This window comes from Pseudopodoces humilis, chromosome 2, assembly GCF_049639895.1.
Source record: "Pseudopodoces humilis isolate 2021_Gansu_Grassland_sample_001 chromosome 2, ASM4963989v1, whole genome shotgun sequence".
NCBI lineage: Eukaryota > Metazoa > Chordata > Aves > Passeriformes > Paridae > Pseudopodoces > Pseudopodoces humilis.
This window is the reverse complement of record NC_142201.1, coordinates 77,192,875-77,209,540: the sequence shown is the minus strand read 5'-3', so window position 1 is coordinate 77,209,540 and position 16,666 is coordinate 77,192,875. Positions and strand designations below refer to the sequence as shown.

Genomic DNA, 16,666 nt, shown 5'->3' with positions numbered 1-16,666 from the left:
AGCTACTTCTTCACAAATTTAACACTAAAAACAATTTAAAATATTCTACTGGAAAAAAAAATTATTCTCTCACCTAGCTCCATTCAACTTCTCTGATTTGGAAAAAAAACCATGAAAGACTGGTCAGATTTCTAACTTCTCCCATCATTAGATATTTGCACAATTTTTTTTTCTGCTAGAAATATTTTTATTGATTATTTCTATATATAGAAAATCTCAGGGGTAAGAGTGTTCTTTGTGCTTCATGGTGGACTAGCATTTGCAGACAGACCTAGAAAAACTGATCTAAATTTTTACATATTTATTCTAAACAATTTTTTAACTTCCTGTGATGAAGATAAATGTAAAAGTGATGTAATGACACTTCATGTTTTAGAACGTCTTTTAGAAACGCTTCAGGTAGAACAGCAGCCACAAAAATATTATCACTTCCTCCCATCTCAGTGAGGGGAATATCAGAGTTTAACACACAAAAACATCAGCTCCTGCCAAATCAAATATCTCTTCCTTACTGAAACAGAAGAATGATTTCACTTTAAGGCATTTTCTTGGTCCCACTGCTGATACCACAGCCAAGATTAGTAAACCTATGGAAGCACTTTCTACCAAGAAGTTCCATCAGAATACTTTTGTATCTCTGCTAGCAACAGAAAAAAAATTGATCTGGAAAAAAAATGCTGTAGATAGCACATGCTTTTTCGGTGAATGAAGAGGAGGTGAGAAACCTGGGATATCAAAAAGTAAGTAGAATGGACCATTTCAATTTTCAATCAAACTGTATTTATTCTTGAAATAGTACCTGTAATCAGCAAGCCAGAGTTTCACTAACTTATTCTTTATTTTGGTAGTGAATTGTTTTAATGTAGCAAAATGAGAGATTTTGACAACAAAATTTTTAAGCAAAATCATAGTCTCAAGAGTTTTCAGAAAATTCATAAAGTAGCAAAAATAAGGATTAGTCAGGAAGGCTCTAAGAGGACATACTCCACTACATGGTACAGTACTCATTTCAGAATGATTTTCCTTTGTAAGAATAAACTCACACCAAATGTATGTTATAGAGAAGCAAACCAAACTATACAGAGATTTTGTTAACAGAAAGAACTGAGGTATCAATAACTGAAAGGGATATATTCAAGATGAATTCCTGAGTATTTTAAGTTGATGGGTATATTCCACCAATATTCCCAGGGGAACAGAGATGAGGGAGGAGAAGAAATAGAGAAGGAAACCTTTGGCTTTGGTAACCAGGAAGATAGATATAAGACATACCAAACCTCAGAAGTTTGTGTCTAACAGGTAAGGCATGGAAAGAGTATCTTCAATGTAAGTTTACTTGAGAGCAAGTCTCAATCAAATTCGCTGGAAATTTTCATCTTGGTTTTGTCTATCTTGTATCTGTACGTGGTACAAAGGAATACTGATGCCACTAACTCACCCTAATAGCATTTAAAACATTGCTCAATTTCAAGTCCTTAACAAAGCAAAAGCAGTTAATTTCTCACAATGAATGCTGAAAAAAGGGCAGTGAATGATGAATCTAAGGTACAGTCTCTATGTAAAAAAGGCAGCAGATGTTCACTGTCAAGCAATACACCTGGCAGCAGGTGCCTACGCAATCAGCCTATCTGTTCCCAGTAAAGTGGCAAAATAAATGTAGTGACTTCTTAAGGACAAATCTATGAGAAATCAGGTTCCATTAGTTTTGCTGCTGAGAGAGTAACCTGTTAAAAGGATTCATAGTGTTAACAGTATCTTTCACTAAGTTGTTAAGCCAAAAAAAAAACTAACAGGGCATTCAGCAACATGAAGGTTTCAAAACGCTGTGCCCTGCATTTTATCTTAAGCTATATCTAATTCTTTTTATATGCAGCCCAAAATACATGGATAGAAACACTGAATAATTTGGGTTGGAAGGGACCTTTAAGGATCATAATGGCCAGGCATATCTCTCAGTATACCAGGTTTCTCAAAACCCCATCCTGACCTAACCTTAGCACCCTCTTAGGGGTGGGGCATCCACACCTTCTCTGGCCAACCTGTGCCAGTGCCTCACCTACCTCACAGTAAAAAAATTCTTCCATATGTCCTTTTATACCTACCTTCTCTGAGTTTAAAACTTGCTGTCCTGTTAGGACTTAGTAAAACTACAGGCCTTGGTAAAAAGCCTCTTCATCTTCCTTGTAGGCCCCCTTTAAATACTTAAAGGTTGCAAGGTCTCCCAGAGCCTTCCCTTCTCCAGACTGAACAACTCCAACTCTCTCAGCTTATCTACAGCCAGCACTCTGATCAATTTAGTGACCCTCCTCTGGATTTGCTCCAGCACACCCGGTCTTTCCTGTGCTGGGACCCTAGAGCTGGATGCAGCACTGCAGGTAGGGGTTTCATAAGAGTAGAATGGTAGAATCACCTCCCTCAGCCTGCTAGCCATGCTGTTTTGGATGCAGCCCAGGACACAGTTACCTTTCTGGGCTTCAAGTACATGTTTACAGTTCTTGTCCAATTTTTCAGAATGGACAGTACCATACTTAACCCTTCCTAAATCCTTGAAAATCTACTCTGATTTGGGTTTTGTGTAATTCTGGTAAGCCATGCATCCTGTTTCTGACTAACTCCTACTTTCTGTTAAGTTACACCGGGAGAATTCTTGCTTATCTTGCATGGGCATATTAATCCAATCTCTTAGGACTGCAGTTACTCCAATTTGCTGCCATTATGTTTGCACAATGTAACCTGATGTTTAAAATCTCAGTAAATTGTCCCAGCTGCTTATCAAAGACAGCAATGTGGGCCCATGTGTTCATTTAGATGGCTAAGCCAGACTCAGTCTGTATGACGCCCATACTGTGACTCATCACCTACTTTCTCAAGAGGAATGACTACTGTGCTGCAAATGCAGTCAGGACTGCAGAATATTTCCTCTGTTGCCTTGCAACTGTCTGTACTGATTCCTCAGTGGAGAAATAGATCTTTGTATTTGGGTCCTGTTTGCTGTAACTATCATTCTAACTGACTGAACTTACTTGCACATGAGCAATATAGAAGGTAAGATGCAAGTCCTAAGTTCTTGTATAACAAAGCCTTACCTTTCCAAATATACCCACTTTAAAAGATCTTCTATGTTCCCTACAATGCAGGTCAATCTAAATAGGTGGAAGTTTTAGTTCACAAGTAAATAGATATTGAACTGATATTTCTAATAGTAGAAAACTTAGTGATCAATGCAGTAAGACTGTAAGGACTGATTTGATAAAACTTTGGGTTTATATTGACACAGATGAGAAAAAAAGATACAGCACATTATCAAACAGTAATTTAAAGGCATATGAATTTGGGTGTTAACAGCCTACAGAGAAATCTTGAAGTCCAGGCAGACATAAAGTGCATACATACGAAGCAGGCCATTCACATTTTTGAAGATGTCTTCCAAAGAGCTCTATGACCTCTTAATCAATTTTCTCTTCTTGAAAATTGTCTGCATCTTCCATGTAATCTTCAAGACCATCATATTTCTGTGAATGAAATAAAATTTTTACAATTTATCAATGTTTACTAACTGTATTATGTAAAGACTGCTTTTTCTTGTTCAACACATGACCAAGTATGTCAATAATGATTTAGAAGCTATATCTAAAAGCATACTAAATGCAATTGTACTACAAATTGTCTTAAAATACTTCATGAAGTCGTTCTGAACAATTCAAAGTTCTTCAGTGTAAACAGAATTTTAAAATACTCTTGCTGTGCCTCATGTACATCTTTCCCATCTTTCTAAGTTACAGCTCAAGTTTGCTGTGTTGCTGCTTTCAAATGAAACAAGGGCCTGCCCACCACAGCCTAGAGATCATGCAGCTGTCAAAAAGTTTCATGTCAAAAGCTGATGCAAACTCTGTGTGAGCACAGCAGCACAACACTGTTTGAAAAACTGGGTCAGCAAAAATGGGAGAATGGTTGAGCTGAGTTGTGTTATTGACAGCCGGTAACTCAGAACTGATCCATTAAATCAGACATTTTATCTGAACGTACTTTCATCTGCTTGGAAAAGAATACAGGGAATAACCCAGTCATACCTTCTGAATCCACCCACTCTCTTCCAAGTGGTTGAGAAGCCGCTCTACAGTGTCTTTGACTGGTTCATCCCCTACACCATCCAATCCAGCAACTGAGCTGCAATCCATGTACAACTTGTACTTGAAGTGTTTCAAGTTGTGATAAACTCTTGTACGATTTGCACACACTATGCCAACCTTCAAAACCTAGGCCAGAATGAAAAAATGATTCCCTTGGATAGAACCATGATTATCTTTACAATATACAGAATTGGTGGGCTAATCTTGTACAATTTAAACAGTCAGTCCAGGAAATTTTTTTTGAATAATGAAACAAACAGAATGACACTACATGCATAAAACTGACACAAACCTATGTAGTTTTCACAGCCACAGCTTTTTGAGCAAGCAGGCAGCCAGCAAGTCCAAGCAATGGCAGCTTATCAGTGCGGGCTTCTTGCAAACACAATCATGTATGTAATTGGTTGTATCTTTCCTATCTCCTGGTGGAGTTTTGTTACAAAATCACTAACACTTTAGACAACCATCTTATTGTGAAAGCAGAGGAAGAGGAATTATGTGCTTTTGCTTAATATGTAAGAATTTCCTAGGGAGATGAAATACCAGTTTTAACATTTTGTAGACTGAATAATATTCATTACTTCTTCAAGAAATACATATAAACACATATTGGCATACGCCTCACAGCACTTAATAAATGGAGAGGTTGAATTTCAAAAAAAATAAAATCCGAACTTTAAGTTTTATACAATACAAACATTAATCTGTAACTGTCTAGAAGGAATAGCTAAGCTATGATGCTGCAGAAATAAAGCCTCTGAATCTCACAGTTATTACCAGTTTTACTCCTATGATTTCCATGCAGAAAAAATGGAATTGTCTAATTTCACAGTTTTTTCACAGCAGTATTTATAGGTAAACAAATGGTAAAATGTGCCTGTTACTACATAATCAGAACATGGATTAAAATAGATTTGGTATCATCAATCAGCACTACCATGAAAATACTGAGTAATATATTGTTTACAAGAAACTTTGGCTATCCTAAGTGATCACTAAGAATATGTGACATTGGAGCTGCAGGGAGGGAACAAGACTCAGTTTTCACCTGCCTTTAAGGACATCCTGCATTTCACAAGAGAATGCTTTGTTCCTTGTCTACAAGAGCAGTAGTTCCAGCAGGTACAATAGCAAGTCAGAAGAAGAGTCTATCCTCTGTAAATGACCCATAGGTGCACTGATTACTACTTCAACCCAAGGAGACAAAGCCTACCAGGTAAGAAATCTACATCTGGATGTTTTTAGAAGTCAGGTTTTCTAAAAAGCAACATAACTTAAACATATGTAAAGAAATTGATTCTGTTTTTCTTAAAAAAACCAAACAACAATAACAGAAAACCCAGCCAAACTCTCATCAACTTATCCTCCAAGGACAACACTGTTTTGGACTGATGTCTTGTCACACCTTTCCACAACAAATATGTAAATGGCTAAAGTCCTCTGCATTTGGAATGCAAGATGCAGTTGCATTGCTGTTTTACATTACACGCACAAACATATATATATCTATGTTAATTAACCAAATTTTAAGTTGTAAAACTATTTCTTCTGAGCCATAAAAGTGGTACCTTTTATTGCTAATAATCTGAATACTCTCAAATTACAGGAAGGTTAAGTTTTAATTAATGCTTACAACCCACATTTTCAGGAAGCTTTTCTGAATGCATGACCAAATGTTTGCATCTGTGAGCAGTTCCCCAAAACACCTGACCTACTAGTGCAACCCAGCCAACAATGAAAGTAACAGAGAAGTGTATTTTTAAAGTTTATGTTAACAGAATTTACAGGTATTAGTTATACATTTTCTTAACTATATGAACATATCTTAATCTCTTAAATATATTAACCAGCAGCTCAGTGGTTATCACCAGGCATAGTATCAGTTAAGTCAAAAGAGACACACACACTAAAAAGAACTTTTGATCTGACCTGATTATTAACTGAAATTTTAAACATTTTGAGATAAAAAATGCATATTACTATATTTTAATTCTCTACTGATCATGTACATGTTGTACCTATATACAGCTCCACTTTCTAGTATTCCCAAAACTAAAAAGCTAAGGCTTGTGTTTGGTGCTGGCCAGTGCTTCTGTAAGACCTACAAACTAATGCTGAGCCTTGATTAATTCAAATTTCCAGAAGCACCATTTTAAATACTGCAGCAATGAAGAACTGAGCTGCAGTGCTTTGTAGAGCATTGCACAATTTTTCAAGTATCCCAAGCAAAGAGGTGTGGCATTTGGAACATTATGTGATATAAAATAGGAGATACCATCTTGCATCAAACTGATGGCCCAGTTTTCTCCCCTGTGACAACAGCTAGCAGGAGATATGTAGAAAGTTAGTATAAGTTCCTGCACAAACATTAGAATGATCATAAGATTACCACACATTTTCTGGCAGTTAAGAGTTAAGACAGTCTGTATCATCCCAAATATTATGCTCCAAAGTGTGAAAGAACTTTCCCCAAGAACTTGTCTAATCTGTTCTGGGACCCAATACTATTTTTCCCTTCCAAAATATCCTGTGGCAGTGAGTTTCATAGCTTATTTATGTGTGATGTGGAGAAATGCCAAAGGCAAATAGCTAAATATCGTATAAATGTAACTATGTATTGTGTTTTTAAGCAAGAAAGATAGTCTAAAAATACAATGCTATTTCAGAATGCAGCTTTGGAAAGAATCTCAGTACTGTACTCACTCTAATTTTTTCCCCCTCACAGTTCTCAGTCCCTCTGTGTTAATGCTTAACTTATCTACTCAAGCTGGCCCTATCAGCCAAAGTTGTGTTAAATCACTTTGTATGGAATGCAGGAGCATGGTTGGACAATAGCACAACATGTAGTGACTGAATCCATGTCCTCTAAGCATGTTTATAAACAGAACACCAAGACTGAGAGTAGAAAACAGTTTACAATCCAGGTGACGTAAGGAGCAAGGAAGTAAGTGTGGGGGACACATCTCTAAACCTTGTGATTCTCCCTGATCAGGGGGAAATGAGAATTGGCACCTACACAGTGAATAATCACTGCAAGCCTAAGCAAAATTGGAACAGCTGTTTCTCTTCTCTTTCTACTGGCAAAGCAGAATACTTCAGAGATGAGAGAAAAGGAAAGTTTTATGCAGAAGAAGGAGGTTGGAGGTCTGTTTTTGTTCTCTTCACATCCACTTTTCTCGAGTATTTTCAAACAAATCTATAGAAAATAGTCCAACTATGTGTTTCTGTTCAATTTGATCTGTCAGTGCTGAACTGCCTTCTCTATCAGTCAATTAAGCTTGTGAAATGGCAGTTTTATGTAGCTCTGTGAGCCTTTTTTTCTTTTATATTTTTTTTTCTAAATTGGCAGGACAAGTTGCTCAATGCATTGCCAGCAGAGCTTTAAAGACAACTTGAGAACAGTACTTTTAGCAGTCTAAACTACAGGTCACCCTAAGAACACAAATGCTTCATTACAAGACACTATCAAAAATGACTGGAAAGTGCTCAATTACTCTCTCCCCTGAGTCTGCTTAACAGCCACTGAGCTATACTGAGCAGGCACATAGCAGACGTCCCCAGATGCTGGTGTACACAGGGTAAAAAAAGCTCTCATTTTGTACTGCTAAGCTGAAGAGGACAAAAATGAACTAGCAAGTTAGTTCAGTATTCCATAGGATATTTCAAGTTTTTCCAAAGTAAAAAATAGCCAACACTTTATGCAGGACAACATTTGGTCAGCGGTGAGGGAACTGCTACTGTTATTTCCACAGTTAAGCTGAAAGTTAGGTAAAGATTAAATTCTTGTGCTAGTTCACTAATTATTTCTGGTGAGCTAAGGCACACACTTCCCATGAAAAACTGAGTATTTTTAAATTAGTGATCTGTATGTAAGGAAGAATGACTATGACAGACTGCAATATCAGTGCTGGAATGATTGCAGAGGACTTATTGTTTTCCTGCAAAAAACAGGATCAAAAAGGGAAAAAACATTGCTGGAAAAGCCTAGCTTTCTTGACTATCATGCACAAACATAATTTTCAAAACAGAGTATCAGCAACTGCTGCTCAGAAGGGTCTGTAATATAAGAGAAACTCTGGCACAGATTTTCAATCTCTTGCATTACATGCAGAGCCCTGCATGATGACAAAATGATAATCACAGTGACACCTCTCAAATCTGTAAGTTAAGGAATTTGCAAATATCCAAACAATTCATTGGAGCTTCAGTAAGGTATACTCCCTGTTTGACAATGGCTTCACTTTATTTTTACTTAAGAAATCCTATTATACCTCACTATAAAATATACTGAAAAAACCCTTGTTCTGAAACTTCTTTATTTTCAACAAATACTGTGAAGAACTTTAGCTGTGTTCAAAAATTTTTTTACACTCACAAATAAAATACCATCTGTGTCTCTTGAAAGGGAAGAAAGCCAGAACTTGGGTATCAGTTTGGTAAACAACTGTAGCAATATTTCATTCTTGACAAATCATGTGCTTTGAATTTATCATAAGAGGTCATGAATTGCATTACTGAAGGTCATATGCATACCTAATCATAACAATTATATGTAGCTGTAAATTTGAAGAGAAGATGTCTAAATATTAGAAACACCTAGGTTCTTGAAAGTCAAAGTTTTCAAAAGGCTCAGCTGTGAAATAAAATTGTATTAGCCTATTATTAAATTATTTTAAGTGAAAATGACTGCTTAACGGAACATTATGTAACAACATGAAAAATACCTTTTAGAAAAAAAAAATAAAAATAAAAATCCAAATGTTCTAGAAGTGAAAACTGAGGGAGAAATAGATGCAAGACTACCCAAATGGAAGTGCCCTCTAGTTTGGACAAGTAATTCCGATACTGCAGTAATGGGGAAAAGGCTCTAATAAAATGTATTGATGTAGGTAGGAACAAGTTTTCTTGAAAGGAGATCAGCAGCTTCAAGTGTCAGCGCATCTGAGATGCCAAGATAATTTGTCCTGAGTGTAGAGCTACGTGGGAAATAGTAGATATGGGAAAAAAATTCTGAAGAACGAAGCAGTAAATTCTGCTAAATTAAGTAAGGTCGCACTTGGACTGCTAGGATGACCATTGCACTGTTTCACTCAATGTTTGAACCTAGAGCAAACAAGAACTGTTGGAGTGCACGTGGACCCTCCAACTCTCTGCTAGAGGCAGAGCAGGCACAGAATTAGCAAACCTAGTGACACAATGTTGAACAAATCTTACTTGCAGCAAAATAGAAAACACAATCATTCAATGGCAATGATTGTAAGTCATACAGAAAGTTACTTTTACCATGTTTCTGACCACTAAACAATGCAAGATTCCTGCTGGGGAAGTCTTAAGGGCATTACAGGCCCTTAAGGTAAAAGGCTTTTTCATTAAGGGGTAGATGTGAGGAGGAAACAGCACACAGGTCATTGTGATGCAGGCAAAACCAAAGGTCAAAAAAAAAAAAATCAGATTTATTTTCTTGATAAAAGAAAAACTTAAAAATAGAGAGCTGGTTTGAAATTACCTGTTTATCATCTGACATGAAGTCATCCACTGCCATAGTTTTACTATTATAAAGCCTTCCAGAGAGCAACACATTGAACCGACAACACCGCTTCAATTCACAGGCCTGACAAGACATATTTTTTGTATTTTTCAAGCTTATGCGAACATCTGGGTAACAATCCACACGCTCCTGAAAAACACATTCCAAATAACATTAAAGAATCTCTGTGAACTGAATGATGCCTCAAGCAGGCTGCTGAGCATTCTGTACTCACACAAAATTAGTCCAAGAAAAATGGAAGAGAGACAAATTTCATTATTATAGTGATTATTAAATCATCACACCCATGACACTAATACTCTTCTAGTAATATACATACAGTAAGTAATTGCTCTATAGTGACTTAATTTTTTGTAGTAGTAGTAGAAGGTTCATGACGAACATACTGTTTACCTTTTTATGGGAGGAGGACAAAGTTTTGTTAGAACATTTAGCAAGTGACAAAAAAAAATCCTCCAACATCATCTGTTGAAGTTAGCAGGAGACACATTCAGGTAGCTGAGAACAGATTCTGTTCTGCTACCTGAATGTTTGTCTGGTTATCAACATGTAAATTATTTCTGATATTTACATAAGCTTCAAAACAAATTAAGTTAAAGAACAATAGTTGTTATTAAAAAGGATATATAATTAAAGTGATTGTTGCACCTTTACAGAGAATTTCAGCATTTGAAGTAGAATCTACACACCTTGTATCGATCTTTCCAGCGACTTCTACAGATTAAGTTCTCAAGACGAGGCTGAATGAAGCGGTCATCCAAATAATGAAGTGAGAGCAGCATATCTTGTGCATACTTCTTTTGTCTCGTTCCATCTGTTCAGTGAGAATCATTACTAATCTGCTGACCACCCTATATTGTACAAGTTTTTTAGATAAAATTTTCAAGGACAATATGCTTCTGCATACTAAGAACTATGAATGATTTTACTAAATTGTTATTTATAGCATATGTATATAGGTACAGTAGCATATATGTGTAGTTGCAAATACATTTGCTACTGTTACCCATAAAAGTGATCCATGCAATCCCTACATCTTCATAAAGGGATGTATTTTATAATTCAAAAGGGGTGCATGAATAAACTCTACAATCAAATCAAAAGCTCTCATCCCAAATGGAGATCAATTCACTCAGTCCCACTTAATAGAAAAGGAGGAAGCATGTGGGGGAATGTCACACTGTTCAACCAACTCATTTAAGTTGTTCAAAATGTAAAAGAAAAGTGTTGGAATCCATGAAAACAAACTGCTCTGAGCTACTTCAGAGCAGAAATTTTGACAACTCTATCACATAAGGATCACAGAGAAACTGACCTTCACTAGCACAGTCAGATGCCTTGAATTAGGCAGCATATGTACTTCTAAACACTTACTCAAGCAAAATAAATAAAAAAGCATGAGGATGAGTAAAATTACCACTGTTACTGTTTCCCAAATACATGCTGGACTCCAGAAATTAAACAGGACTTCCTTAGATGCAGGCCAATGCATACTGCCCTGGAACTTCAGTGTGTACAGAACTTAATTCAGCTAGCTATTATCCAAAAAAAAAAAAAAATAGACCTGAGAAGGACCACTGTCTATCTAGCTTTTTAAAGTAGTTAACTGTCATTTTAGCAACCATAATTGCAATTAACTGTTTTTCCATATTCACTTTACATACACATTTGCAGTAGGAGCTTGAAGAGGCTGTGCTAGACCACAAAACAAAATCCTACCTAATAAAAAACAAGTGTGAACTCAAATACTACAGTAGCTGCTTTTGAGTCAAAACTAATGAAGGGATTCACTTCAATTAATTCAGAACAATCCACTCTATATTATAAAAATATATTTTTGTAATGCTAGTCTATGTTCATACAATGTTCATGTACAACCTCCAGCTCACCCGCAGTACTCATTTACTTCCAGCAATTTAGCAATAAATTGTTGCATTTTATTGAGCAGATATAATTTGAAATAGAAGGAAGTTATAACAACATTAATCTGGCAGTGTTTACTTACTACTTTTCAAAGGCTTGCTTTTACTTGTTGAAACAAAACAAACCAAACACCTGAAAGAACCAGCAGCGGTAGATGAAAGACATTTTTAGGTCCAAGAGTATAGAACCTTTATTCTGAGGTCTGTGGTGTACTTCAGTTTCTCCATTCCCTCTTAATTCCTGATGACATCAAAACCTTGGCACTTTACTGACTCCTTCCACAATCTGACACTGAGAGTCCTCTCCTTAATCCCATCTTTATAGTGCTTATGAAACTATGTGTGAGGCTGTTATTCAGCCCTGCTAGGCCAAATGCCAAAAAGCACTTCCTCAGAAAGAATAAGACAAGTACTGACTGTAGCTGAAGCTTATTTATCTGATGTGATTAAAAAAAAAAAAAAAAGGAAAAAAAAAATCTGATGTAGAGTCATCTCCATAACTAAAAGCATTTATTATCTATCAAATTCCTAAGAAAAAAAACTGTGAAGCACAAGAGATTTTGACAAACCAGCTGACCTTGCAATGTTTTCATTGAGATATCTGCTTTGAAATTAATTTGGATTTCATGCTAGAAAGGTTACTACTGATTAGTAACACAGAAACACATTCCTACATCTCAAGAAGGCGTTTAAGCCTTCTGTGCTCAAGAATTAAGTCTACACATTTTTCCAAGACTACTGTATCATTTTCTGGTAGTCCCCTCTGCTCTCCCCCACCAAAGCTATATAGCAGGAAAACCACAGATTTCAGGACCCTCAGTTCTATACCCTAATCAGGAGAAACACCCTTCCCTACAGTAAATGGCTTTGTACAACTCTGAATGCATGAATATATTATTTAATGCAATTTACTTACCATATAATGAGCTCAGAAAAGTGTCATCAATTGCATTTATGAGGAAAGCCTTTACTATTCTTTTGAAGTGTACATAATGATCACAGCGAGATACTGGGAAGAAAGCAATACAACCAAAATTTACCAAAAGGAAAAAAAATCAGAAAAAAAAAAAAAAGTATGCCATGTTAGAAGTCCTGTAAGAAGAATTTTTTTTCTCCATTGTAAGTTTAGAATTTTAAAGTTATTTAAATATAGATTTAGAAATTATTTTAATGCACAACACCCACACCCACAGGATTTTGCCTTTAAATTGTGCTTCTCATCCCTGGGATCCTACAGAATTTTAGCACCCTAAAGTTACATGCACTTCCAGCAAGAGGAGTCCACAATAAGTACAAACACAAAGAGAAGCGAATCATTTGTTCTACAAATAGCAGATAATAATGTAAATCAGAGAAGGCCCAGGCTTATGCTGCGGTCATTGGTGTTTTGCTTGCATTTTGTTCCTTGTGTTCATTTCTTTTCTTTCAAACACAGTTCTGCTGGGAACACAGTCTTCACTGGGGAAGAAATACCACAAATGCTTGTAATTACCTACACTAGCAGTGACTGTGCTGTCACTACATACCTACAACCGAACAACAAAATATGGAAGAAAAAAAGATTTGCATAAGGTCCTGCTTCAAATCTCTCTGCTCCATCCAGAAATTGGTTTTCATAAAAGAACACCTTGAAGAGTTTTCTTGCTCTGTGTAATTCAGCTGAGACTGGCCAGTGGAGTCAGAAACCCCTCTAGACCTCTGGTCACAAGTCTTATCACCACAGAATAAAAATACATAAAAAAAAACCCCAAAACATAACAAAAAACCAACCAACCAAAAAAAAAAAATCCAAGAAATAAAATCCCAAGCCCCAAACTCATAGCGAAAACAGAATTTGGACAGATTAACATAGCCGGTCTTAGCATAAACCACAAGATTGTAGGATGAAGGATGATGCTTTCAGGTCTCCACAGGAATGAATGCATCATAGGCAGCCTACTTCATCCCAAATCACACCAACTGAAAAAAAAAAATTGTGCAACTTATACCCTCCCTTTAATTTGATACCGAAAGACTGTAGAAATTTACTGTGGAAATCAAAATGCCTTCATAATAAATTGACACCTTTTAGGGATCTGATTTTAAGTATCACATTCTATTCCTTAATATTTGTACTTAGCCCATTAAATTTTATTACAATTCTACAAGCTAGTTATACATGAAGAATTACCACTAATTTTGATCTTACACTGTGGGATGTAGTGTGCCAGCAGCTCACTGTTTGATGGATTTGGTTGCTTTTGATGTGGCTGATTTTGACTCTTCACATGCTCTGGGTTGCCAATGTCATCATCATCACTGTCTTCCTCTACTACAAAATCCTTTAAGCTGTCACCATCAGTTTCACTACCTTCTGATGGTATGAGGGGCAGCTGACAGAGTGGTTCCTCTTCCATTGCTTCTTCACTATTAGAATCCTAATTAAATTTAAAAATTTAAAAGTTTTTAGAATACAAGTATTTTCAGTATTTGCACAGACAAAATACTACATACACCAGCTAAGATTTTTGACCATCTAATAACACCATTTATTCAATTAACAGGAAAGCACATATTTCCAAAAAAATATATATAATTTTGTACTAGATAGCAATTATTTTCAGCTTTAACATAGCTATTTCCATGTACCTCTTTTCAGTCTACTTCTAGGAATTAAGCTAACATGAAATCTCCAAGACACTTCGGCAGGTATTCTGCTTCCTGATAAAATTAATTTGATAGATTTTCACCAGTTAATGTGACTGTTAAAATATTACAGAACTACTAATTTGTCATGCATTCAAACCCAAAAAATCCCACTAATTTGTATTGCTTAACCTTTCCTCACATTAAATACCTGCTCCAATTAAATTTCAAAGACAAAACCCTGACCTCACAATTTGCAGTGCTGCAGGATCTCCGAGCTGCGCTTTGTTTTACAAGTTCTTTCAATTTTTCGAGCACTTTCTGTTTCTTACTAGTAGAAACATTCTCTGTAGGGTATGTTTTATCAGGCTGCTGTTCTTTAGAACTCTCATCGTCATCCAGTATACAGCGGCGTTTGGCAGAAACCTTTCTAACAAGTATGTCACTGCCCTCGCTTTCATCACTGTCATACATGACAGAGGCGCTCAACCTGTTCCGCTTCCCAGGCACAACGCACTCATCGTCACCATCTTTTGTTACTTCCCCACTCCGGCCTTTCTCCTCCTGATCTGAAAGGTTGTTCTTCACAGCCGCTTGACCTTTCTCATCTATTTCACTTTCTGATGTGGTAGACTCCTCCTCAGAGGTGGCTGAGGATTCGTCATTGCTGTCAAGCAGTATGAGCACCCTTCTAGTGCGTCTCCAATCGACTCGGGATTTGGATGATGGCACTTCCGTCTTATTTCTTGTTTCGTATCTCTTGACAGCTGGTTTTACCCCCATCGGAAGGCTGTAGCAGCACACCTAAATATAAGCCGGTAGAACAAACCACTTATTACATGGTGCCATTCAAAAGGGGAAAAAAAAAAAAAAAAGAGTACATTTTGCACTATAAGCTTATGACTTATCAGCGCCAGTAAGAGACTCACGCGGAAACCAGCACCAAACAAAACTCAGCACGCACAGCAACTTCCCGAGAGGCTGCACCTCGCTCCAGGCACGCAGGAGCGCCCGCGCCCGGTGTGGCGGCGCTGAAGGAATCAATCAGATCTGAGGCGGCGCTGAAGGAATCAATCAGGTCTGAAGCGGCGCTGAAGGAATCAATCAGGTCTGAAGCGGCGCTGAAGGAATCAATCAGGTCTGAAGCGGCGCTGAAGGAATCAATCAGGTCTGAAGCGGCGCTGAAGGAATCAATCAGGTCTGAAGCGGCGCTGCCGGCTCCGGGGCGGTTGCGGGGCCGTTCCAGCTCAGGACGCCACGGCTCGCGCGCCACCGTTTCCCGCCGCGCGCCTCCTCAGCCACAGCGCGCGGGCTCCCGCCCCCTCCACCGCTCCGACATTGCGATTGGCCGTCGCGCCTGTCACTCATCTCGCAGCGATGTTTACGGAAGTGCAGTCACGCCGCGGTGGGGGTCGGGAGGTGGGTTATGTTTGTGTTGGCGCGCAGTGGCCTGGCGAACCGGAAGGTGGTGGGTTCGAGTCCCGCCTCGGCGGTTTCCCTGCGGTTCACACGGAGGTCTTAGGTGGCGCTATCGTGTGGTGGTTTAATTGTGTCCGTCTTCAGTGCATTCCCGGGAAATGTCTGCGTGGGCTTGGGGGTACGACGCCTCCCCAGCGGGGCTGGCAGGGAGCGCCGCTGGTATGAGGCCCCCCCCCCCCCCCCCGCCCCGCCACAGGAGCTTCCTCGGTAGCCCTGGGAGCAAAGCCGCTGGGTTTGTGAGGGATGGCTGAGGGAACTGGGGGTGTTTAACCCGGAGCAAAGTGGGCTGGGGAAGGCCTTATCGTTCTCTACAACTGCCTGAAAGGAGGGCGTAGGAAGGATAGGACAAGAAGAAATGGCCTCAAGTTGCGCCAGGGGTGGTTTAGGTCGTGCATTAGGAAAAAATTACTCCCTGAAAGGATGGTCAGGCATTGGAGCAGGCTGCCCGGGCAAGTGGTGGAAACGTTCAAAAGATGTGTGGATACAGCACTTCAGGACAGGTTTTAGTGGTGAAGACAGTGGTGGTGCTGGGCCGGTGGTTGGGCTTGATGATCTTAAAGGCCTTTTCCAGCCTTAACGATCCCATCATTCTGTGAATAATGAGCTTCTGCTGGTTTCTGCATAAAGCGTCTTTGAATAGGATGCTGGATTCTGTTCAGACCTAATAAGCTTACAGATGCATTTTAATAACAAGATCCGTGCCTTAAATTTTCTCTGCTTTGCTTGGTCGGTGGCAGAAAACTGCTGTTACCTTGGAACTCATTCTGCTGACATACTTTAGAACTCTTTTAACAAGATCTTGTAATTGCTTCCATATATTTCTTTAAAAATAGCTGGTAACAAAACCTTAAGGAGAGGAAATCCTTGAAAGACAATTATTTCTCATCTTATTTACATAATGAATTTGATATGGTGAAAAGGTGTGCACAGATGTGCTGAATTCCCACCAAAATATTTATATT

General features: G+C 38.2%; 1 protein-coding gene across 3 annotated transcripts; it reads right to left on the bottom strand.

The window, feature by feature from the left end:
- Nucleotides 1-757: 757 nt before the first annotated feature.
- CCDC82 (coiled-coil domain containing 82) lies at nt 758-15,501 on the bottom strand. 3 transcript variants are annotated; one of them, XM_088052147.1, is made up of 8 exons: nt 15,190-15,501; nt 14,472-15,029; nt 13,789-14,017; nt 12,517-12,609; nt 10,368-10,492; nt 9,637-9,807; nt 4,071-4,256; nt 758-3,512 (listed from the first exon to the last, which is right to left on the bottom strand). In XM_088052147.1, exons 2-8 carry the CDS (start codon nt 15,006-15,008, stop codon nt 3,447-3,449), a joined length of 1,407 nt encoding a protein of 468 aa, XP_087908273.1. In that variant the 5' UTR covers nt 15,009-15,029; nt 15,190-15,501; the 3' UTR covers nt 758-3,446. The 3 variants fall into 3 exon arrangements, with proteins under 3 accessions (XP_087908273.1, XP_087908271.1, XP_087908272.1); XM_088052145.1 differs by having other exon boundaries at nt 15,155-15,327; XM_088052146.1 differs by having other exon boundaries at nt 15,213-15,323.
- Nucleotides 15,502-16,666: the final 1,165 nt, after the last annotated feature.

Excerpts from the sequence above, each read along its gene's own strand:
- CCDC82 (XM_088052147.1), bottom strand. The coding sequence starts at position 15,008 with ATGGGGGTAAAACCAGCTGTCAAGAGATACGAAACAAGAAATAAGACG. Across the intron at positions 12,610-13,788 it reads GGCACACTACATCCCACAGT|TATCTCGCTGTGATCATTAT; the intron begins GTAAGATCAAAA and ends CTTTCTTCCCAG. Across the intron at positions 10,493-12,516 it reads TTTTCTGAGCTCATTATATG|ATGGAACGAGACAAAAGAAG; the intron begins GTAAGTAAATTG and ends CTCACTGAACAG.